The sequence below is a fragment of the Chelonia mydas genome, chromosome 15 (genome assembly GCF_015237465.2).
Source record: "Chelonia mydas isolate rCheMyd1 chromosome 15, rCheMyd1.pri.v2, whole genome shotgun sequence".
Taxonomy (NCBI): domain Eukaryota; kingdom Metazoa; phylum Chordata; order Testudines; family Cheloniidae; genus Chelonia; species Chelonia mydas.
In genome coordinates, this window is record NC_057856.1 from 27,735,995 (window position 1) to 27,761,079 (window position 25,085).

The 25,085-nt window shown below is 42.7% G+C and overlaps 3 protein-coding genes across 19 annotated transcripts in view; 2 read left to right on the forward strand and 1 right to left on the reverse strand.

The window, feature by feature from the left end:
- The window catches only part of MAPKAPK5 (MAPK activated protein kinase 5), a 30,436-nt gene extending 25,949 nt beyond the window's left edge, over window positions 1-4,487 (forward strand). For 3 of the 4 annotated variants that reach the window (XM_037878472.2, XM_037878471.2, XM_037878473.1), the window contains 2 exons: window positions 63-167; window positions 547-4,487. In XM_037878472.2, the coding sequence (XP_037734400.1) occupies window positions 63-167; window positions 547-641 (200 nt within the window). In that variant the 3' untranslated portion in view covers window positions 642-4,487. Of the gene's footprint in view, window positions 1-62; window positions 394-546 lie in introns of those variants that run through there. The other variant, XM_043530030.1, reaches the window with a different exon arrangement.
- Window positions 4,488-7,394: 2,907 nt separating this feature from the next.
- Window positions 7,395-12,829, forward strand: LOC102933875 (disintegrin and metalloproteinase domain-containing protein 9). The gene has a single exon (XM_007058378.4). It carries the CDS (start codon window positions 7,567-7,569, stop codon window positions 9,787-9,789), a length of 2,223 nt encoding a protein of 740 aa, XP_007058440.3. The 5' UTR covers window positions 7,395-7,566; the 3' UTR covers window positions 9,790-12,829.
- Window positions 12,830-15,894: 3,065 nt separating this feature from the next.
- The window catches only part of TMEM116 (transmembrane protein 116), a 36,354-nt gene continuing 27,163 nt past the window's right edge, over window positions 15,895-25,085 (reverse strand). For all 14 annotated transcript variants that reach the window (XM_043529492.1, XM_043529494.1, XM_037879150.2 and 11 more), the window contains 6 exons: window positions 21,072-21,121; window positions 20,153-20,236; window positions 19,913-20,051; window positions 18,495-18,639; window positions 18,282-18,355; window positions 15,895-16,530 (listed from right to left, as the gene is read on the reverse strand). In XM_043529492.1, the coding sequence (XP_043385427.1) occupies window positions 16,333-16,530; window positions 18,282-18,355; window positions 18,495-18,639; window positions 19,913-20,051; window positions 20,153-20,236; window positions 21,072-21,121 (690 nt within the window). In that variant the 3' untranslated portion in view covers window positions 15,895-16,332. The remainder of the gene's footprint in view (window positions 16,531-18,281; window positions 18,356-18,494; window positions 18,640-19,912; window positions 20,052-20,152; window positions 20,237-21,071; window positions 21,122-25,085) is intronic.

Sequence of the window (25,085 nt, forward strand, 5' to 3'; positions counted from 1 at the left end):
GCCTCCTTTCCTGAGAATTTATATGACAAATCTCTGTTTTATCTTGTCTTTCTTTTAAATAGGAGAGAATGAAGATGAGAAACTGAATGAAGTGATGCAGGAAGCATGGAAATATAATAGGGAGTGTAAGTTATTACGAGACACTCTACAGAGCTTCAGCTGGAATGGTAAGTGGCACCTTCTCTTAAGACAGAGACTGCTCTTACATGCAGGGTATGTTTTGAAACCGTTTTAACGAACCTGTTTTAAATCCATTCAGGCTTAGATGGCCCCAAATGGTGTCAGTTTTGCCAGCACAGAGCATGAATTAAATGGTTTTTTAAAACCTGTTTAAATTTTATGTTTGAGGCTCAGGTAAAATTTTCAAAAAGCACTTAAGTCCCATTGATTTTTGAATGTGGGTTAGGCCTCTGAGTCAGTTGGGGGCTTTTGAAAATGTTACCCTAAGTTTTACTGTCCGGGATCAAAGCATCAGTTTGTATTCAGCCTGTTATGACTGTCTGCCTGCACTGCACTGAAACTGACTTGCTTTTTCTTTAATTTCAGGCAGAGGATTCACAGATAAGGTGGACCGGCTAAAGCTGGCAGAAATAGTGAAACAAGTTATTGAAGAGCAGACAAACTCCCATGATTCACAATAGCTAGAGCTTCTTTTTATTTTTTTTTTAACCATTTGAGAGCTATTCTTTAACTGTAAAATATTTTTTATGTAAATTTATAAATCATAATTATTTCATTAAATTTCCACACTGCTTGAAAATCCTGTATAGTTGTAGATACAAAAATCATTGGTACTGTAATATTTTTTTAAAACTCAGTTCCTCAAGGTATATATGATCACTCATGTACTGTTAATTCATGAGTCCCTTGAACGGGACAAATTTATATTGTTAAAGACCGTTTGTTTTCTTAATAACCAGATGCAGAAGCAGCCTTCCATCTGCTGTACAGACAGCTGCAATGACTAAGTACATGAATGAGACAACCACAGTTTCTTAGCATTTTGCTCAGTAAATATTTGAAGCAAGTGCTGTGGAAAAAACTTCATAGGCACCCTTTTTACCTTAAATCTGCAGCATTGTAGTGACAGCAGAATTATTTCTCCTCTGCCAGATAACCCAAGAGCCACTCTTAGCATTGCTAAGGAGACATGCACTCAAGTCCATACTCTTGCTATAATCTTTAGTTCTGATTGGTAATTTTGTACCTCTCTTCTCCAGCTCCACATCTTCCTCCTGGCTTCACCAGGACTTGAGCGGCTGTTCAGCATCAGACTCCTCTTCTTCATTTTAAAACAGTAGGGGAAAACTTCAGTAACTTGTGTGTATTGTTTTTATTTTAATGGTGATACCTCTCTCAGGCAGCAACATGTGGGTGGATTTGTTTGCTTTTTCCCCAGATGACTAGTTGAGCCTGAGTTTTGTTTTTTTTCCACCACTCCACCATTTTCCTTCTGGAATATATAACCCTGGCGAAGCACGGAATCAAGCTTGTCCTCCTGGCTGGAAGGGATCATCCTGTGTATAATCACGGTGCCGCTGTGCGAGATGGATAGTAGTGATCCATCTATGTCCAAGCACATCCGCTCTATGATTTTCTTGAACTTCATCTGCCTGGGGAGGGATTGACCTAGAGCTGCCCCCGACTCGAGTCCCTATTCTGCAGCACACTGTGAAGGCCACCAAGAGCAAATCCTTAGACTAGTCAAACTTTGGCTTAAAAAAAAAAAGCTGTTTTTTTTTAATTTAATTTAAAAAAAAAAAAATCTGTAAATATTTCTAGTTTTCTATCTTCTGATACTTTCCTTTCTTTTGAGACTCGTTGAAGGCTTTTTATAGAGATATTTTGGTACTCTACCTGTGCAGCCATAGAAGAATTATGGTCTGCCGTCTGAAGTGCCAATTCAGGGCTATTAGGAGTAATTACTCTTGAACTTTGTTACATTTCATAGCTCATTACTCTTGGGTTTACATTTAACAACTTGAGCCATAAATCTCCCAGTGTACTCAGTATAGCAGTTGGGCCACATTCTGTCTTTTTCTAAATCAGACTTCCTCTTACCTGTTTGCTTTGGCAGGCAAAGCTGCATCGGATCCTTTCTGTAGGATTTTGTAAACAATAACTTGGTTTTTCCTACATAAAGGAGATGTTTCACTTTGCATTCTTTTCCAATGCATACATTTTCTGTGTGTTGGCGGTTTTAATCCCTTCCAGTAGTACCCCCACTTATTAAAACTTTAAATTGCCTGATTATTGTAATTTTAGGACACAGTCCTTACTTAGCTAGCACCTTCCCTGACTACAATGGGAGATTTTTGCCTAAGTAAGAATTGTACCCTTAAACACTACATGGAATACTTGTGCACGGATACATACTAATGAGAAAGGTAGTGAACTAGCAGGCAATGAATAATGGTTCCTTGCTGGAAACCTAATTTTTTGGGAAAGTGAACTTGATCTCTGGCTAGTTCTGATCAGTAACTGTCCTGCCCCATAAAACTAAACGAGATGGGAATAACTTCCAAGGCTGTGGTCCATAGGACAATGGAATTTGGATACTTTAACTGTCCTCCTCCATAAAAGAGATGACCTCTTCAAATTAAGGCATAGGTACAATACGTTAGCAGAAATGAGCATTCTTCACTTCTCTGTAGTAGCAGCTGCAAGGCTCCAGGCTTGTACACCTTTCCTTTGCACTAATCTCTCGCTCATGTCAACATCCACAAAGTCTTTAAATATTTGAGATTGTTTTAAACTTTCACTCGACATCCGTTTTTCCTGGGACATCTTAATTGTCAACTTTTAAGCGTGGTGTATGGAGAATTAAACAAGGCAGTCACGTCATTTTAATAGGAATTGTGTAGCTAATTCCCCACAGACCACTTTGAAGCTTTATCCTGTAAGCCAGGAGGCCCAAACTTTGCCCAACTGAGCACCCCACTGGCATCTTCCCAGGAGCATAAGGCCACATGTAGCTCGCATATAAAATGGACCAGATGGTAGTTATCCTCATCTTTAATATGGAATGCTAGGCAACAAAAAATAGTGGTCCCAGAATGCCATGCTCTCTTGTGGTCCAGCCAATTTCTCCTTTGTGAGCAAGATGGAGTATAGCATGCAGGTACCTGTTCTCTCATGCAGGTTGCCTCTGGTATTAAAGGTGATCATGACAAGGCTTGCCTTGTAGAATTCCACTGGCCAGACTTTGGGTACTACTGCCTTAACCAGTGACCTGGTATTTTCATATTGCTTTGCTTTGGAAGTGAAGCCAAAATAGGCTTTTGGTGTTGCTACTGTGTAATCCCCTGTAAGAAATAGCTTCAAACTGTTTCCACAATACAAAATATCCATTTTGTAGAAAACCTTAGAGAATATTGTGGCAACTACTTCTAGGAGAAATCCAAACCAGGGCTAGAAAATGGCAAGGAAGACCTATAACTGGCTGACTAGTTACTGAACATTGTGACTGAGTCCCTCCTCCATTTATCGGTTTTAATTTATTTAAAATGACAGGATGACTTCATGCCATTAGTAATTGCAAGATGGGTAAATTCAGACCTGACTTAGAACTGTTTCAGTATTTTAACGGTGCAGGTTTGGAGGGGGAGAAGTCAAATTTCCAAGTCTCTGGTGGAAAAACTGCCTTTTGCAAGTTTACTTCGATTATATTGTCCATATACCAATTGAGAAGAGATTAATCTGAAATGTGTGTAGGAAGGAAGAGATTACGGTGACACTAGTTGAAACTGAAGGTCAAATGGTTTTATAAAATGATAAAACTGATTTATTTTACTTTTTAAAAATTAAGTTAAATTTTTGAATTCAAAATTAAATAAAACTATTTAAATGAAATCCATTAGTGTACGTAAATTTTATTTTTTCTGCCCTACATTTTTATTTTTCAGTGGATGAAACTGCCAGGTATTTTGTCTTGATTGTGCATATTTTTGTTTGGTAATAAACTCCACCAGTCCTCCTTAGCAGACTGTAATATTTTAAATATCTTGAATTGAAAGGGTCTGATGGATGGTACCCCATAAAAGAATCTTTCTTTATAAAAAAAACAAATGATGAAGGAAGCTAGTATGTGAGGGGTTCTTTTGTTTTTAAGTAAAACTCTAAAATAAATCTTTGCCTGAAATCATTTGACCTTTTATATTTTTTTTTAAAATATAAATCTGGCTTATCTTGTGATTTGACTGTTTGGGGCTACTTAAAAAAGAAAAGAGTAGAAGAACTTGTCTAGAAGGAGAATATGTTGGCTTGGAAAGAGGAAGATATTAAAGTTTTGATATCATTACCACGTGTTTTTCCTTTGGAAATCTCTCTTGGAACCCTTCATATGACATGTTTATCTTCTGTGTATTAAGAATATTTTCATTTCTCCTTTTCAGTGTATTTGTAATATTAGTTTATTTTGGATCAGTATTAGATTGTAAATATTATTCATCAGTGTACATAAAAAATGATTTTACTAAACTTAAAAAGATATCTGGCTTTTTTGTTTGGATCAGGGCTGAATTTAAATCTTTGTAGCCCAAAGGGAGAAAGGGACAGTCCTGTGGTCAACACCAAGGACAACTGGGCTCTCTCTCACTATAAGTCATCTGCTCTCTCTGCTTCAGTTTTACCTGCCTGTAGTAGAATGGAATAGTCACAGTCCTTTGTACCTCACAAGAGTGCTGGGCGGCTTAACTTATTCATATTTGTAATGTGCTGTGTTTAAGGGCAAACTACAAAACTGGGCTAGACAAAGCATCAGAAAATAAAAGTAGGTGACAATCTCACACTGATTATGGGTGGGGCAAGATAACCTGTCATCTCTTCTTTTGTAACTGTGATGCCTCCCTCTAGATGGCAGTATTATACGCTCAATAAGAATACAAAAAGAACAGGAGTACTTGTGGCACCTTAGAGACTAACAAATTTATTTGAGCATAAACTTTCATGGGCTACAGGCCGTCTTGATCATCACTTCAAAAGTTTTTTTTCCTCCCTGCTGATAATAGCTCCTCTTAATTAGCCTCTTACAGTTGGTATGGGTACTTCTACCTTTTCATGTTCTCTGTATGTATAAATATCTTACTATATGTTCCATTCTATGCATCCAATGAAGTGAGCTGTAGCTCACAAAAGCTTATGCTCAAATAAATTTGTTAGTCTCTAAGGTGCCACTAGTCCTCCTGTTCTTTTTGCGGATACAGACTAACACGGCTGCAACTCTGAAATAAGAATACAGTTTAGCTCCATTCTGTCAGTGTATACAGTAGAACCTCAGAGTTACAGACACATCAGGCATGGAGGTTGGTGGTAACTCTGAAATGTTTGTAACCCTGAACAAAGCTACGGTTTTTCTTTCAAAAGTTTACATCAACAACTGACCATTGACTTACTACAGCTTTGAAACTTTACTATGCAGAAGAAAAATGCTGCTTTCCCTTTATTTTTTCCCCATAGTTTACATTTACACACAGTACCGTACTGTAGGTGCTTTTTTTCCCTTTCTCTGCTGCTGCGTGTTTGCGTACTTCCGGCTCCAAAAGAGGTGTGTGGTTGACTGGTCAGTTCTTAACTCTGGTGTTTGTAACTCTGAGTGAGGTTCTACTGGATAACTTACTGTAGCTGTAATTTTTGAGTTGGGGAGAGAAAGTTGATGTGTTTCTACTGTGGTAGCTAGGACTCCATTTAAATGTTTTAAATCTGATGTCTTCTTTTACGTTTGGTGACCCCATGCTGTAAGGGTATTCTTGGAAGCAGAAACTATGGTAGTTATTCTTATTTCCTTAATGAGTTGCGTAAAGGGAAAACTCTCACAAGGCACTGCATTAAAGAAAATGAAATTGAAGCAAAGGAAGGCATTGCAAGGTTTTGAGTTCACTATGTTCACTAGCTGGAATGATTTTGCTTTTATAAGAACTTTACACAAATGGGAACTGTCCCAAGATTTTCAGTAGAATTTTGTTCAACCTTTCAGTAAAGAACACCTTCTACTAGGAGACTGATGTTTTTTCTTGCTTGTTGGGTAGTTAGTTAACTCATACTTCACTGTATTACAGTCTGCATTTGATATCAGATATCTTAAGAGCCCTGTTAGAATATGGCAGGAAGACAGGAAAACAGTGACTGTCCAAAGGCACATTCTAATTGGCCTTGTTGCTACACGGTGACACCAACCCAAGGAGGACCTCATCAGTCAAAAATGCTTAAGAAATCTCTGCACTCCTAAAATTGACAGGGAATGGAGGGGAGACCTGTGTGCTGAAGATAGGCAAGCTGGTGATGGAGGGAGATGGGGAAGACACAGTGACAGCAATTTTGGGTCATTGCTGCCTCTCCAATCCACTTTCCATTATAAATAACCTAACTGTTCAGTAAAACTATTTTTAATCTTTAGCATAATAGAAAGTGAGTGGCTATTTGATCTATAAAGCATTGCTGTGACACAGCATCCATGTTGCTGGAGGAAGAAGGAAAGAACAGGCCTAAAAAGTCCTGGTAACTTGAAAGAAGAGAGATGACAAAAACACAAGCAAGCTGTATATACGTAAAATTGTAGCGGGCAGGAAGCTTACAACCCTCTTCTTTATTTTCTCACTCTACTGTGAGAATACCTTTCAGAGCAGAAGGCTCAATGCATGCAACCCACTTTCCAAAAAACAATTAAAAAATAAAATGTCAGCCTATGACTGAGCAGCAATAGGATGTACAGAAAAGGGCATTATGCTAGCCCGTGCGCCAAAAATCATTCATTAATAACCCAAGGTGTGTCTTGTTGCTATATTAGGTCCCAATGACTGAAGCACTGTTCACCACCCTTTATCTTTCCATTGCCTTGTTCATTCAAAATTTATATAGAGTAGAATCCCAGGGATCCACGTCTCCACTTCATGCCTATCCCTGCATGGGGGAACACATGGCTGCATTCTGAGCTTCATGCCGTAGAATGTTCACATTCAAAGAGGCACGAGGAGAAACAGACACCATCTGGGACATTCCATTGTAGCAGAAGTTTCAGGAGTAACATTTTATAAGTGTTATCCTCTTCCCAGTTTAGAAGCCTAAATTTGCTTTCACCTTAGAGAGATTTGTTAGTGTTTCTGTGCTGTATAATATAGCGGGATGGGCTCTCTGGCTGGCCTGCTGCTTTGTTGGACATAGTATTGCCCTGCCAGACAAAGAGAGAGCACCCCTGAAAATACAAAGGAGACATGAGGAGGGTGCCCATAAAAATATATGTGAAAGGCAGCAGGCAGCTTTGATACTTCAGGCAGATCTAGCTGGTGATATGTAAGGAGAGTGTGGGGAACATAACTTGGTCATTAAAATGTTCAGAGTCAGGGAGGGAGGCAGTTAGTAAGGGGTATGGGCAGCAGCTAGCAATGGAGAGAGGGGCATTACCTGTATGTTTTTAAGATGCTGGGCTGTACTGGGTGAAGGGGCTGCTCTGTGATTGAATTAAGGGCAGTACTGCTGCGTTAACACCCTAAGGTTTCCCTTCTCTACTGCAGTTTGGGTAGCAGCAACCATAAATCAGATCCAGAGAGCATTCAGTTTAATCCAGCGTTAATGCGGAGGAGTCTGATGGCCAGGGATGGAGTGCTGGGACAAGGGCTGCTCCTCAGACTGGGCGCCTCCATGGTGCTGCTGGGGTCTCTTCTTCCCAGCACAGTCTCTAGTCCTCATCTACCTCCGCGGTTTGCTTCCTATGAAGTGATAGTTCCAAGGAAGCTAGCAGCCAAGGAAGGCAAAGCCACCAAGGACGAGATGTCCTATGTCATCAAGGCAGAAGGAAAGAACCACATTGTTCACCTAAAGCAGAAGAAAGGATTCCTAGTAAAAAATTTTCCAGTCTTCACTTACGATGCTAGAGGTCAACTGAGAGTTGATCAGCCCCGTATTCCAGATGATTGCTACTATCATGGGTACGTGGAAGATACCCCAGAGTCTCACGTGGCCCTCAGCACCTGCTCTGGACTCAGAGGGTTTCTCCAGATTGGGAGCTTAAACTATGGCATTGAACCTGTAGAGACTTCCTTTACATTCCAGCACCGTATTTATCGAACAGAGGAGATGGAACCCAAGGCTGTGATGTGTGGATTAACCGCCAACGAGATAAAATATCAAGCTTCTGAAACAGAGAGGAGGCAGGTTCCCAAAGCGGAAGAATTTCATCCCTGGACACACACTAAGTATATGGAGCTTCTTATAGTGGTGGACAAACTGCGGTTTGAATATTCAGGCAGAAATATAACTAATGTTTCGATGCAAGTTGTTGATGTAGTCAGTATGGTGGATGAGCTTTTTTATCCTCTTCGTCTTCGTGTACTACTAACTGGACTAGAAATTTGGACAGAAAGCAACCCCATCAAAATTACACACAATATAAGTGAGGTTCTTTCTAATTTTAACCTTTGGAGAAAACGTCACATTTATCCACGGGCGCCACATGACGTAGGACACCTGTTTGTGTATATGAACTTTGGAGCAAACATTGGAAAAGCGTACTTGAGAAGTGTCTGTGATAAGAATCGTGCATCTGGTGTCGAAGGATTCTTGCATGGTCCTTCAAGGGAGTTTGCTGTACTTGTTGCTCATGAGTTGGGACATAATGTTGGCATGAAACATGACGGAAAAGAATGTGTATGTGCCAATGACAGTACCTGCATCATGAATGCGCATCATATACAAGTCCATCAATTCAGTAACTGCAGTTCAAGAGACTATTTTGATCTAACAGTGTCCGGGAAAGGACGCTGTCTGAACAACATCCCAGAAATTGAGGAACTATTTCACGTGCAGCATTGTGGCAACTTCATAGTAGATCCAGGAGAACAGTGCGATTGTGGCTCCAAAAAGCAATGTAAAAAGGACCCTTGCTGTGATCACACTTGCCAGTTGAAGCCAGGGGCGATCTGTGCTTTGGGACAGTGCTGTCACAAATGTCAGTTTCTTCAACAAGGAAGAACATGCAGAGAGAAGACAAATGAATGTGACCTGCCTGAGTATTGCAATGGGACGTCTCCGTGGTGCCAAGAGAATGTATATATGCAAGACGGGACTTTATGCAGTGACAACGGCTACTGTTTTCATGGGTTTTGCTCTACTCACAGTTTACAATGTCAACACCTCTTTGGCAAAGCAGCCAAGGCGGCTCCAGAAAGTTGCTTCCAAAAAGTGAACGTAAAAGGGGATCGGTTTGGCAACTGTGGAGGGGATGGGGGTGATGTAAAGTTTAAGAAATGTACATTGGAAAACATCTTGTGTGGAAGGGTGCAGTGTGTGAATGTAAAAAGAATACCTTGGCGGGAGGATCATACGACCATAATTCAAACACCAGTGGACAACATGTGGTGCTGGGGGACAGACTTTCACTTGGGGATGGAGCTCTCTGATACGGGTATAGTAGAAGATGGCGCAAAGTGTGGTACAAACAAGATTTGTATTAACCATACATGTATTAATGAGACAACGGTGCTGACATCCAGCTGTTCTTTAAAGAAGTGCAGCAGTAGAGGGGTTTGCAACAGCAATGAGAACTGCCATTGTAATGATGGCTGGGCCCCTCCGAACTGTCAGTTTGCTGGCTTTGGAGGAAGCATTGACAGTGGGCCCCCACCACTTTCCAAAATTGGACTCTTTAGTTTTGTCGGGACTATTTTGGGCATAACCATTGCTGCTGCTATAGTCACTACAGTTATCGCTCTCTTACTTAAAAAGCCTGTGTCAAAATTGATTCATAGAGCATCTGAACGCATTAGGCAAAGAAATCCACCTACCAGGAGCATGTAAAAATAAGGCAGTGTTAGCTTCAAAAAGCCAGTGCAGAGTGGCAAGTCCATTGTTTAGGGTTTCTCAGAGCAGCTGTGGAAATGCCTGGGGAACCCAGCCGGAGAATCAATGGGTCCAGATGACTAGTTTCTGTAGGACTCATGTAAATTTACTTTATGCATACACACATATACTTTTGGCAGTTTGTTCTGTTTTTTTAACTATTTAAATAAATTTGGTCTTGGAATCAAATAGCAAAACGGTCATCAAATTAAAAAACTGATGGATTTAAATCGATATATCATCCCCCCCAACCCCAATCAGGCCCTAAGCAATTCACAGCTTATCTGTGCCAGGGTTTGTAACTGGGGTCTGACTGGAATCTGGCAGCCTTGCTTCCCTGTTCATCACCATTGTGTTTTTTTAGGATACTGGTGAATTGACACAGAAGCTGGCAGAGAAGGGGCAAGACCCAGTTGGGAGTTTTAAAAACTTAATATTTAGGGCTAGGGTTCCTAATTTTTGCCAGTTTTTTCTTCACAACCCACAGGTTTTTCCTTCAGCGGAGGCTGGCACCTAATACCGTCCCCTTCAGCGAAAGTCAGCTTTCCAAATGGCCATCTCTCCTTGTTCTTAGTGAGACAGAAGCCACAAGCAGCCCTTGGTTAAGATGGCTGCCATTTCCCTACAGCCTGTGGAGGAGGACTTTAGGCAGCTCTTAAAAGAAACGGGTACGGTCCGTGTCCCCCACTGTTCCCTCAGGCCAGCAGAACTTCAGCCCCATGGGTAAGAGGGCAGCCCCATATTCTGTGAGGAGGCAGAGAGGGGCACTGTGAAGAACAGGTGGGCCGGGGGTGGGGAGAAAGGGTCGGTGACCCCAAGGGAAGGACACTGGTGTGGGCGGGTGCACGTGGGCAAATATAGGTGAGTGAAGGAAGAAGCCGTGGAGGCTTCCTAGAGAGGGTCAGGAGGGAGGTGGGTTATCTATCAGGGCAAAGGCTAGAGAGGGCTCAATGGCAGCCATTCCCGCCCTACCTCACCCCAGGGCACAGGAGAGGCAAGTGGAATCCCCTCCAAGCAGCCAGTAAGGGGGGAGGAGGGGCTCACCCCTTTTTGTGGTTTTTGGCAGTTCAGGTTGAATTTTGAAGCCAACCTCACCCTGTAGGCTCAAAGGTCAGAACGTAGACCAGAAAAAAACATTGTTTTTAAACAAAAAAAAGTCTCTCGCTGTTTAAAGTCGTCTCTTGCTACGTGGGGAGCTGAGTCATGATTTTTAAATGCTTGTTTTCGGCCACACAGCCTATGGCCCTCCTGCATTTCTCCCCTTCACAAGCTCCTATTTCAAGCTTCCTGCCCCCCGCCCAAAGCCTCAGAATAGTAGCTGCTGACAGCCGTCCAGCACCCCATTCACCAAATTGTCCCTTTCCAGTACATCTGAGGATTTCTCCAAGCACACACTACTCATTATCTTAAGGTGGGGAGGTGTTGGAAAAGGAGGTAGTGGAAGACTGACATCGCTGGGGGCCACTGATGGTTGGGATGGGTGATGCTGCCATCTCTTTAAGGGAGACCAGTCTCTGTTTACACAAAGCAACTGATAAAACTTCTGTAGATACGTGAAAGAGTCTGCAAACCCTAATGTCCTTCCCTACAGGGGACTCGTGCGGCTATAGTCTCAGGCCTCTTTAGCCTCAGTCACATGTTGTAGACTGTTCACCTCCAACCAGACATGAAAGAAGAAAAAAAAATGCTGTTTGAAACATTCCACTGCAGCTGGCGTTTCAGACGCAAAGGCCAAAACACTTTTCTTCTTCTTCCCAGCTTAGAAGCCTGAATTTCCGACCATACTACAGAGGTCTGTCAGTATTTCAGTGCTCCAGAATCGAGCAAAGGGGAGCCTTTAGCTGGCCTCTGGCTTTGTGCTATGTGATAACACCCTTCAAAGTTTCTTGTAACCTCATCCAATACCCATCCCAGGTGTTTTACAAGCATTAGCAATAATGGTTGGGAATAACACCTAAGACAAGGCCTTTAGCTGAAGTCTAGGTTGAACTAGTACATCAGCAATATGGTCATCCAAGTGCTCCCACTGCATCCACTCAGCTGGGCCTAACTCTGTCCCACAATGCAATGCTTTGATTTTGGAGGTTGCTCCAAAGCCTCTGCTCTCACCAAATAGACTAGGTGAGCAGTGGAATTTTTTTCAGCTTTTTCCAGCTGGCAACGAAGGCTCCAGGGCTGCAGCTGAATAACCTGTGCATGTGTAATGGCCTGCCAATGTACACCCAGTGGCTGGATTGAGGTCTTGGTTGTAGGGCTACTTGCCCTTTGACAGTAACCAGCTGAAGGATTCTAATGGACCCACTGGAATTTCCTCTGGGGGAGGAATAGTAGCTGGAGTGACTGCCAAAGAACAGTGGATTCTGGGTATAGTGAAAAAGCCAAGAAAGTTGACTCAGGGTTGTTTGGATCTGACAAGTCAGGCATTTGCTTTAACTAAAACCATGTTTTCTCCGTTATAATTTGTGGAAATTTGGCTTGGAACCAATCATTGTCTGTCTATTTGCATCTTTAGGAATTGCCAGTGCCAGATAACTACCACGTAGCTAAAGAAGTCAGAAACCTTCCACCCCTAGACTAACCATTGGAGCTGGTGCGGTCTAGTGCATAGAGCACAGACCTGGAGCCAAGAGCACCTGTGCTCTAATCCTGACACTGACTTGTGACATTGCCTTGGACACGTCTCTTAGCTACTCTGTGCCTCGGTTTCCACATCTATAAAGTGGAGACTAGACTTCCCTGCCTTTCAGGATGTTATGAGGATACATTTGTTAGTTTGTACAGTGTTCTGAGTGTAAAAACTCCTGATGCTATATAAATAACACAGCAATGACATAACGTGTGTGTGTGTGTGTTTGTGCTGCACTGCCCTGTGCTAGATAGAATCAGAACTGCTCACCTGTGTGTCATTGGTGCTATACTGCTGACAGTGAAGGGTGATTCTCCTTTAGCCCAAATAGAAGGGGCCTGTGATTGTGGAAGTGGAATGTGTAGGAAAAAGAGGTGCTAAGGTAACAGTGATAGGACAGCGTGAGAACCCAGCTACATATCCCACTGTTGCTGTGAAGTCCAGCATATGGATAACAGTGAAGTCATAGTTAACTTTGGATTTGCTACAAAAAATTACAGTTCTCAAAAGTCTTTTCTTCCTCTTAAGGGATAGTATGAATTAGGGATGAAATGTTAGCCTTATATGTGTATTTATTGATTCCTGATAGTTTGTATCCACAATTTTAATGCACCTACTGGTAAACATTTAGTAGGATGGTAACGTGGCAAATGCCAGCAATCCAGTGGTTAGCATTACTACATGCAGGAAGGGTTGGAGTTTCTTGGTCTGGAAATGGTGCAGTTTGATGATGGCTTTTCTCCTGCAGTTGAAAGTGAGTCAGAGTCTGACGTCCAGCTCCAGACCCGAGCACAGATGCTGAGAAGGACAGACTGTGCCAATGATGGCATCTGGGGGAGTGTGAAGACCTGTCAGCAGTGGCACTGACGGTCGTTCATGTCCTACTAACAACCGGCCTGACTCCAGCGATGAATACCGCAAACAGAATTGAGCCTGGCTCATAGTTTTCTGAGAATCTACATCCTAGGTAACCAGGGGCCAAATCCTGAGGTCCTTACTTGGGAAAAACTCCCATGGAATAGAATTCCCACCATCTCAGTGGGAACCTAAGAATTTAGCTTCTAGATTAGGAGCTTCTGAAAGCAGGGGCTAATTTATCTGTCTATACAGCACCATATGCACCCCTGGGCTGTATAATGAATGATCACATTACAGTCATCAGAGGAACCAGGCACCAGGAACCATCAGTGTATTTGTTATAGAACTTAGTGAGACAAGACGTGGGATACAACTGCAAGAGACAACACAGGCCAGGGGCATGCGTGATTTTGGAGGTTTGCCCGTTGTAGCTACCCAGATCTGCTTAACCTCACTGCTAATGAAAACAGAGAAATCGGATTTCATTCCCATGGCATCTGCTGCTGTGTCATTGTAAGGAGATGTGGCAGGTTTGTTTGCTGAGTCTCTCTAGCCTGCATCTCCAGGCTGAGAGTACTTAGTTTGTGATGGAGCTTACATGTGTTCTTTCTCTCTCATTTTCCTTAATAAAGTCATCAGGATTGAAAGTACAGGTTTGATCTTGGTTTATGAGAGACAGAGCAGCTATTATGGAGCAGTAGCAGCCCTGGACATGTTCTGTTTGTGCCATAATCTGCTCCCATTACTCTTAGTTGTGAGCACCTTGGCAGAAGGTAGCCTCAACTCAACTAGCGTTTTGGTGGAAAGGTTTCTGTGAAACTCCTACTGTGACCTGTTTACCTTAGTCTTACATTTCTTTCTCCCTTTGGTTCAAAGGCTGTGCTCCCTGCAGGACTGATCCATAACTAATGAAGCTTGTTCCCACCTCTACATGCACGCTGTCAGAACTAATATAAAGGCTCTGTGAATAAATCGATTTAAGATATCTAATCTAAACAAAATATTTGAATGGATTTTTTTAAAATGTCCCCTGTAGCATTCTAAGCCTCAACACTGGAGCTTTATATTAATGCAAATCCCTTAAATGTCTCTGTGACTCAGTTTCACCATCTATAAAATGGGAGCAATAGTACTGTCAGAAGGGAAGTTCCCACAGTTGGGGAAGGTGGTCCTGGGTCCCCATCCATGTACCTCTGCACAAGTACCAACCCTTTTTCCTAGAGGACTGTTAGACCTCTGGACCAAGTACTCGACTTAACAACAGAACAATCATTGCATCTAGCTCAGATAGTGCCAGGAGTTAACCCCAGGGAAGGATCTCCATCAGGGGTTACACAAGGTCCTTTTCCCCTTGGTACAGCATATATCATACAGCCCTCCTAGATAAGCACTTGCTCTCTGTTTTGAGCTGATCCATGCCCCCCTTCAGTCAGTCCTACCTGCCTGGCACTCTGGAGCTGGGGTCCGCTGTACACTCAGAATGGTGGGTCCTGCCAACTGGTCTCAGCTGTCCTGTTGGCTCCAGGCTGCGCAGTCTACATTGCTCCCTCTCTGTAATGGCCATGGCAGATCTTGATTTCTCTCTCCAAAATCCAAAATCCCCTCCAGCTGCATGTAATCCTGCTTTCCAGCCCTATGCTGTCTGCTCATTTGTCCAGAATCTCCCAGGTGGTCTGTAGCCAACCTCTTGGCCTTGGTTTCTAGTGATGGCACTTGCCCCAGCCAATGAGGCTTGAGACTTCTGTGGCCAATAGTCTGTTCCTGTTCCAGCATGGCATTTGTCTAATGCAGTAGGAGTTGGGCATTTGATAGCCAATCACTCACAGCCACAATACTCACCGCCACAATTGTCCATGCTAGTTTTCCCTGGAGGGGAGGGTCTCTACCCAATCCCACATCCCCATCCCCTAAACATACTTGTCCTCAGGTCACCATCTGTAAAATGGAGATAATAGAACTTACCTCACAGGCATAGGTGCAGGAACGAGGAGTGCTGGGGGGTGCAGTAGCACCCCCAGGCTTGAAGTGATTTCCATCATATACAGGGTTTACAGTTTGGGTCAATGGCTCCCAGCACCCCCACTATACAAATTGTTCCAGCAGCCCTGCTCATGGGGTGTTTTGGGGATAATTAGCTAATGTGTAAGCTGCTTTGAAGACATGATGCTCTGTAGAAGTGCTACATATCGCTATTACAAAAGGACCAAATCCTGCTCACCTTACTCATGTGAAGAGCCCTATTGACTTAAATGGGGATACTCATTTACGTACTGTCAGCTGAGCATGATTTGGTCTTTGGAGCAGAAATTAAACAATTTAGTTTGTTCATTCTCAAAGCCGAGTGAAGCACAAAATGTAAACAAACAACATCAATGATGAAAATTAAATTCCGTTTTCAGAGTAATTTCTGTGTTAATTTAAAGCAAAGATATATAGTTTATAAAAACACGATGTAACTTCAATGGGTTTACAGGGCACAGGGATGAAACTGACCAGTGATTTTTAACCTGAAAGTGTGACTTTTAGCTACCAGTGTTGGACTTGTTTTTGCATGGAGGTAGAAGAGTATGATTTATAAATAGTCATCTTGGCTTTATTGTTCAATTGTAATTACAATTATCTGATAATCACTGAGGTAAGAAAAACATCCCCTGGTCATCTACCCTTATGAGAAAGGTCTTTAAGGAGCTGTAAAGGATCTCTCATATACAATTCCCAGCAAATCCTGGAGATGTTTTCATAAGGAAAAGACTGCACTAAATGGCTTACAAAGGTAAAATAATGCATTATAAATTCATAAAAAACTATAAAATAAATAATGATCTTCAGTGAAAACAGCTAATCTCCAGCTAGATGTGCTCAGGCTTTTCCAGCCTTAACTCTGCATGTGTTACTGACAAAAGAGTTCAGAACAAGAAAATCAGCAGAATAGCTCTGGCTGATGTCTCATAGACATGACCGGGCTAGGGCTGCAGGGCAACATGCTGCCCATTCCTTTCTTGCTGAGCAGAGAATTGTCACAACACTGTGGATGTAGCTACAGCTGCTGCCTGGGTGCTGGTGGTAGTGCTGGCATAGTACTTCTTCTGGGACCGTAAGAGAGGTGTCTGTGTGTCGATGTCACGGCAAGCTTTGCGTTTCATGCAGCGGAACATGTGCTGGGTCCACCCATAAACGATGCAATTTAGGAGCCCCTGGGAAGTTGCTGTTAGAGCCTAGGAGAGAACCCAGAGCGTAAATCTCTCTTTACATCGGATATAACCCTGCCCTATGCAGCTTCCTGCACATCAGGTGTGGTTAATTTCTAATCCTTAGGTTTTACCATGCCCATTGGGCCAGTGTCCGTACTGGACTCAGAGCTGCAGTTCTGTTACTGGATTCAGTTAACCATGATAAGGATGCATTTCCAAGGAAAAGCAGTATTTCCTTGAAATTGGAATGAATCTGAAGAGCTCCACCAGGGCTTAATCATAGAGATCCTGATCCAAAGCCCACTGAAGTCAGTGGGAAAACTCCCACTGACTTCAGCGGGCTTCAGCTCAAGCTTTAAGTGTGCTTCAGCACATGGACATGGACCTTTTGGAATCTGTGCAGGATCCTCCCACCTGTCCTGTTTTCAAAGTGCCCTCAAAGACTGTGCCCACAACCTGTGCGGGCACAAATAGGTAGTTAGAAGCTCCATTCCATAGCAGATGCTTGTTTGCAACCACCCTGGAGTTTATGGGCGCCATGGTCGAGGCCAGTTTCAAAATCTGCCTGTAGCCGTTCCACTTAGAGTGCTCACCAAACTCAGTGGAATCGAGCTTGTTCGGTGCTTAGATGAGGAAACCATAGGCTGCTGCAGGAACTGATATTTATGATTCAGTAGATGGCCCTCCTCCCTCTGAGACAGTATTGACCCCAGGTGGTGCGAGGGGAATGCTGTGCTGCTGGAGTTGCTATCTTTTGAGTGAGATGCCAAACCAAGGCCCTGACCACTCACGGTTATAAAACTCCCACTGGTTCTTTTCACAAAAGGATGATTGTTAACTCTGATGTTAACTAGCCAAATGTCAGGGTAATTATTTGGTCTCCCTCCATTTTCTCTGCACTTTCAGTTGGAGACAGAATTCTTCATGTCTTCCTGGCCTCAACTGCAGTGTGGTGATGTTCTGGGCTAGAAAACCGCTGCTGGGTTCTACCTCAGGGGAAGCTGCCATTCAGTGGGAGGGGAAATGATCCCTGGGTATACTTTGTGTATCAGAGTGAAGTTTGCAAAGTGCTTTGGGGAATCCTAAGGGGAAGAAAAGCACTACAGAAATGTAAGATAATTAATATCTGGCCCTAAGAGATTCAACAGTTTGCATGTTTGTCTGTTCATAAAACTCTGCCTCTATTTTTCTTTGAGTTTTTGATCTGTCTACATCCCAGTGCGATAGATGAATTTTGGAATTTTTTAGTGCCCTATGCTAACTGCAGCTTCAGTGGCATCAGGAAATGGCCTTCCAAGAAAACTCCTGGTTAACAGTGTCACAAACCAAGGTTACGCATTCAGGTTCTGTAGAAACACAAACAGCAGTATTCAAGGGGACCCAAATAAAGTTGTTTATCTCAGAGTCTGCATTTGACCTATTTCACCAGGGTTTTTAATGCCTTAGGACTCCATTTATGGACCAGAACAACATAAGATCTGATCTTCTCACAGTGTTTCCAGCACCTAGAAGCCCTAACAGTGTGAGGAGACTAGCTCTTACTTATTTTGGTTCTTGCAACCTTAAAAAGCATGTAAAAAACAAACATAAGGACAACTACAAAGAGCCTTCCTCAATTCCATCCATAAATCAGACACAAGCTCATCTGGCCCCTGTCTGCGTGGGTGGAATCAGACTGTACATTTCCTGTTGGAGTACAGAACCAACCAAAAGCTCACATGACTGACAAAGGAGGGAAGACAAGTTCTAAGAGATTTCAGCCTCGAGGGTTTTACCTGTAGAATATAAAGTGCCATGTAGATTCTGCTGTTCACTGAAACAGTCAACTTCACTATTCCGAGGAGCACGGCTGTGAAAAGGGATTGATAAAATGATAATGCTTTAGCCTTCATTCTTTCCAGTCACTATTACTACCTCTCTCTCTCTCTGCCTAGTGGCCAGAACATGAGGTTTAGAACCCGGCAGAAGTAACCTAGCTCTCTACTAACCTGGGCCCCAACAACAGAAGAAAGCGATTGGGTAGAAAACCACTCGTTGTTCCACTATCTTTATCATTGCCCACTGTTGATCACCCAGGAATCCTGTTGAGTTTATGAACCTTTTGTACATAGCTCGGGCTTGGATGAGAAGAACCTAGAAAATAAAATGCATTTCTTAATATACATGATTACTTAAACGCAACTGTACGATTCATTGTGTCTCATGTACCGGCTGATTTAAGAAGTATTCATCTGGTGCCTCAAAGCACTAGTATACTGCTGATTGGTTGTTCTTCATGTGGTACTTATTTGCTCAAAGAAATATCTGGAAAACAGACACTGCAGTACCAGATCAAAGCAAGGGTCCATTTAGTCTGGTATCCTGCCTTCAGCAGTGGCCAGTAACACACTTCTGAAGAAAGTATAATGGACAATTAATGTCATAACTCATCTATGAGAGAAGTTGTGGTTGATTTATGTTTTAATGCATGAGAGTTGATTCCAATTACGATTTGTATTCTAGCTAGTGTAGCAGCAGATAATATAACTGGACTCCAGGAAACAATGAATCACCCTTAACATGTTTTAAAACAAATTATCCCTCTTTTGTATGAGATGCAAGATTGAAGTCCTGACCACTTGCGGTCATTAAATATCCTCTGGGACATGTGTTAACTCTGGTATCCTGACCCAATTTTAAATCAGACATTCTGCCTGTATTTTCAGTTGGATTCAATCTTCTTCTTCACTTCCTGCCTTATACTGTTGTATAATGTTGTTGTGTGCTGTTAAATAGTTGCTGCCTTCCACCACAGAGGAAGGGGCATTTCAGAGGTGGGTGGAATAATTCCTGTGCCCACAAAGGGCTACGTTTTTTGGATGGAACTTCTACAGATATTCAGTGGGAAAGGGACAGTCACACACAAACTAAATAAAACATTCATTTATTTTAATAATTTATATTCTGCCTCTCACCGTGGCATCTAGGCACATCACACACAAAAACCAACCTCTGTTTATAACTACAGAGGGAAGCAATACTACCCAGCCTCAGAGGAGAACAGGAGAAAGGAAAAGAAAATGCCTTTATAATTCTGACCTGTTCAAGCAAAGGCCTGGCCCAAAATAATAAAAACAACAGTGCTTAGTTCTTATATAGAGCTTTTCATCAGCAGATCTCAAAGCACTTTACAAAGGAGGTCAGTATCATTATCACATTTTATAGATGGAGAAACTGAGGCACAGAGAGGAAAAGTGGCAGTATCCAGGTTCCTCTATTCAAGGGGGTGAATCTAGGGACTGCTGATATGGTCCATCAGTGATTTTAAAGCAGCTTAGGGATCATCTGAATGGGAGGCTCAGTATAAATGTCAATCACTATCATCCTTGCAACTCACTGTTTGATGGACAAGGACAATATTTCTTACCATAATGGCTATGAAGCTGATCAGGAAGGAGACCAGGAAGACTCCAATGCCATAGAAATATATCACAGAACAAACAGAGCCACCACGGGTTTGCAGTTGGCCAGTGAGCATGGCCGTTTCTGTGTGCATCAGGAGACACCTGCAGTCAGAAAGGGGAAGCCTGCGTGTTTACTTTTGGTGACTCCTTTCATCAGCCTCAGAGGAAGCAGGGTGCTCTCAGAGGTGGGGGTTGCAGCTTACCCGTGTTTCTGGCTGAAGTTCTGGTAGCAATCACTGCTGTTGCCCAGACAAAGCACAGGAACCATTAATAGGAAAGGGATCAAGCTGACGGGAGAAAATGACAATAGCTCAGTTACAACTGCCCCCCTGTACTCATCCTCTCTTCTGTCGCTATTGAGAGGTCGTTTTGCTTTTTATGGAACAGCCTGAAACTGTACTTTTCTAGCACTCAAGTGTTCTAGCCTACAGCTTGTGCGTGGCATACAGAATGGGCCCTGGGTAACGGGAGGAATTGTACCTGGTTAGCTGAGAGCAGAATTTGTCTCAATGTATTTTCAGATTCTATTATTGAGCACCTCAAAAGGACATTATCATCTCAACATATTACTGTTAGTATCAATAATGTTTATGTCCTCAAAGAACTTTAGAACCATTAATTAATCCTTGTTAGATAGGTAAGGGACAACAGTAACAAATTCGTGGCCGCCCAAAGTTTAGTGGCTGTCACCATGTCACACATCATGGCCACTTGAACTTCATGGTGACAGTGAAAATACAACCTTGATCCTCTGAAAGGGGAATCACCATTAGCTGTTGGCAGCATGAGGCCAATGACACACAGGTGAGCAAAGTCCTGATTCCATGCATTGGAGGGAAGACGTGCGTGCGTGAGTGTGTATATATATACACACACACGCACACACTCTCTCACGTGCATGTAAAAGTTGGCTCTTTGCAGTCTGAGTCATTATAGCTAACTTGAATGGAGATCAAACAATTTACAGCTGAGGAGTTGGCCCTTTGAGTTTTGTCAGCCCAGAATACCGTGATTACCAAATTACAGCATACACAGTCAAGTTTGAATAAGATTTGTTTCTAAATAAAGAATAGTTTGGGTCTAAAACATTCGAGTTTACTGTCAGAGAGAACTAAAGCCTACCTGGACAAAATTGTTGCTATTCGGCCAATGCGATTTGCATGATCTAAAACCTGTAGAGATGAAAAAGCTCAGTTAAATGATCATTCCTTATATTTCAGTGCAACCATCATTTAGTTACATTTCAGCCAGGCTCATCAAAGCAGGAATTCTGAATAGCTCAGGGCACCAATTCTCAGTAGGGATACAATGCCAGCCTTGAGTAAGGTTGCCAGTTTTGTTTGGACATATTCCTGGAGGTTTCATGACATGACATAATCTTTAATTAAAGATTAATCTGTAATTCTTGGAGACTCCAGGACAATCCTGGAGGGTTGGCAACCCTAGTCCCGAGGGATCACTGGAGGGAAAGTACCCAGATTACTAGTGTAAATTCAAAGGTCAACATTTTGGCTTGATGAGCGCACTAGTCCCTAACAGCAACTCCTGCACTCCTCTCCAGGAATGATTCCCACGTAAGCATTTTCCTCCAGGAAAGCCACCCGAGGAGGGGAACATGACTGTGTGGCTGTCAGAGAACTCTGACTGCTCTGAAAAATGTTACAGAGACAATGGGCCAATTCTGAGGTCAGTGATATAAATAATGGGTTAAATTACACATGCGTAAATGGGCATCAATTGTAACATTGTAAGTGGGCATCAATTGTAAACTGAAGGGGAGAAATGGAAGGCACGATTGCATCAGGAAAAACCACAATCAGGTGCGTGTACGATAGAGCTGAGGGATGCTTTATTTTAAAGCTTCATCCATCTCCTGCCTTAGTTGCTTTCTCCTGCTACAGGCCCAGCCTTTCTTCCTGCTGGCATGTAAGCCACACCATCGAATACTCATTCCCTGGACTAAATCATGCCCCCAGTGAAATCAATGGGAATTTTGCTTGACCAACTTTCACCGACTTACCAACATGTGACTTTCCTGCCAGCTGAAGATTTATCCCTCACGTGCCAGTTTATCATGTCACATCAAGGAAAGGACAAGACACATGGATGCATGTTTAGTCTTGATGCTCTCTTCCTTGGGAAGACTATGTGCATATGAGACTCTGGTGTTCCAGAGACAGCTATGGGCATATGTTTACCAGATGCTGTAATAAATATTCGTGTGAGAATCCATGAAAAGGGCCAGGAAACAAATTAGAGCTGCTCATTGTATGTGGACTAACATTTTCCTCCTTTGGAGAATGAGTCAGTTTTTAATACTCAACATACTCTGAACCAAATTCCCCTCTATTCCCATGACTGGGTACTTGCCCAAAACAAAAGGGAGTTATAAATAGTAAGACTTAGAGAACTTTATAAGATCCAAATGCTTTAAACATCCATTAATCTCTATATCAGACCATATCAGAGGTAGGTAAATATTTGAAATGAGCCACTCCTGGCTCTCAGAACTGTGATCAGATCACAAGGTCACACCTTTCTTTGGCCACACTTCCAAGATGTGGAGGTATTTTCCCAGTGTGGGCTCATGGCAAAGAACTTTTTATTGAGTCAAACTGAGGAATGCATGATGTAATGGAAATTAACCTGGGGGGTTGTGCAGCTGCTTCTTCCACCAATTGATTGAATGGCTGCTCCTCCAAAGCTAGAGGATTCCAGTTTCCAGAAGCAAACTGGAAAAGTAACAGACTCTTGATGAGATCTTTGCATGTAGCTTATTTATTTTGTGCAGCATAATTTAGCACAGTCCTGCAGAAGTGTAATGAAGCTCTGAAGGGAAGCACAAACAATTCTGACTGTTGGAGACTCTGCTCGCCGGGAAATGTATTTTGGGTGCTGGCACCAATTTGCCTTTAGGAAAGGGCAGAATTATCCCACTCTACAAAAATACAACACAATCCTGTGCTGCAGTCATGGATCATCGTTCCCATTTTATAGCTGGGAAAATGGAGGCACGTAGCCATGAATACATTTGCACAACGCGTGCTTTCCCCTCTAAGATCAGGAATTTAACTGGTATCACTCCTTCCTCTTCCCCCATGACAGTCTGTGTCCCTGTATTCACCCCTTGCACACTGTTATAATAATCTTTGTGCAAGTATGCCTCGTGAGCTGTCATTGGAAAACTCATAACTCACTGGTCTATAATATCCTGATAAAATATGGGTGACAACACTGTATGTAAAGTTATAAGATTTCACTATATGGTGTTACTATGGTTTTGTCTACACTAGAAGTGTACAAGGCACCCCAGGTTAGAGAGTTGAGGTGACTCAGCTGTTCATCAGTCCAGATTGTGCCCTGGGAATGTCACATCCCCTGAGTCTGTCTTTTCCAGAAGCATGTAGGCAGGGAAAGAGGGACAAGATGGAGCTGTTGGGGTCTGAAGGCAAAAGAGATCCCCAGGTTATCTCACCGCTTTTGAAACGCTATGTGAGGTTCATAATATTCCTGAGAACAAGAAACTCCCCACACCGATTGCAAAACTGTCTGGTAAAGCTTTAAATGTATTTAATGAAATGCCAATTCAGCAAGCTTCGAAATAGTCTGAATTTAAGAAAGCTGTTTTACAAAGATTTCAAATTACTCCTGAAGTGTATAGGTCAAATTTTAGAAATGTTAAGAAGAGTACTGGCATGAGTCATAGTGAATATGCGTATAAGATGTGTGACCTAATGAGAAAATGGGTAAAGGGAAAAGGATTATGGCCAATTAGCTGATCTCTTTGCTCAAGAACATTTCTTAAGTATATGTGATGAAGATGTAAGGAATAGCCTGTGGGATAAACCTTTACAATCTGTATTAGAAATGGCTAATGTGGCTGATGCATTTGTACGAACCCAGATATCCAGTGAGCACAAGCCACAGAAGGAGGGGCACAAACCCAGTGTAAAGGGGGATCTGGTTTTACCTCTGGGAAGAAGGAGGGTGGTCAGGGGCCTATGCCCTCAGCCTCCCTCCCTCCCACTCCCCCCAGAATTATTCCCCTCCTGCAAATCCCCATCACAAAACTCCTGTGAAGTGGGAGGGTCCAAAAAGGTGTTTCCAGTGTAACTCCACTGAGCACCTGAGAAATCAGTGCCCTGAGCTAAAATACACTAAGCCTCATCCAACCCATGTTAATGCAGCTGTTCTTAACACAGGAGCGCCAGAGACACTCCCAGGTTATACAATGAGTTTTGTGAGGGCTGACCCAGAGGGGATAGATATGGAATTTATCAAGGATTCCAGAGTGAATAACATAGAGTGCATAAGGTGGAGAGACGCTGGTGCGCAGATTGCTCTGGTCAAGGAAAGCATGCTCCAAAAGACGGACATGTTACATAACCAAAAGGTAGAGCTTCTGGCTCTGGGTGGACGTAAGATTCCTGTACCTTTAGCTAAGGTGCACGTGGAATGGGAAGGTTTAGAAGGTGATGTGACTGTAGGGGTACTGGGTAGTATCCCCGTTGATTGTGCCCAGCCAGTACCATGGGGAATTACTGTTGTTAGCACGGTACTATCCTTTTTCTGGTCACTTAGGGGCACAGAGAACCTATGACAGGTTAAAGAAACATTTGTTCTGGCCAGGAATACAGAATGATGTGAGGAATTATTGCGGGTCTTGTGAATTATGTCAAAAAAATTAAAGACCTGCAGGACCCCAGAAATTTCCTTTATACAAGAGGCATTTCTGAGGGTAGCAATGGACACTGTGGGTCCTATGTAGGGTTGCCAACTTTGGTTGGACAAATTCCTGGAGATTTCATCACAGGACATAATATTTAATTAAAAATTAATCTTTAATTCCTGGAGACTCCAGGACTTGCAGAGGGAATAAATATATCTTGGTGGTCGTGGATTTTGCCACGAGATATCCTGAAGCAGTAGCTCTGTCTAACATTGAGGCAGAATCTGTAGCAAGAGCCCTTTTCACTATCTTTAGCAGAGTGGGTTTCCCTAAAGAGATTTTATCTGACCATGGGACATATTTCATGTCTCAGCTATTCAGTGAGCTATGGAAATTATGTGGGGTGAAACAACTAAAAGCTGCCTCATATCACCCAGAAACCAATGGGACCCTAAAATCCATGCTGG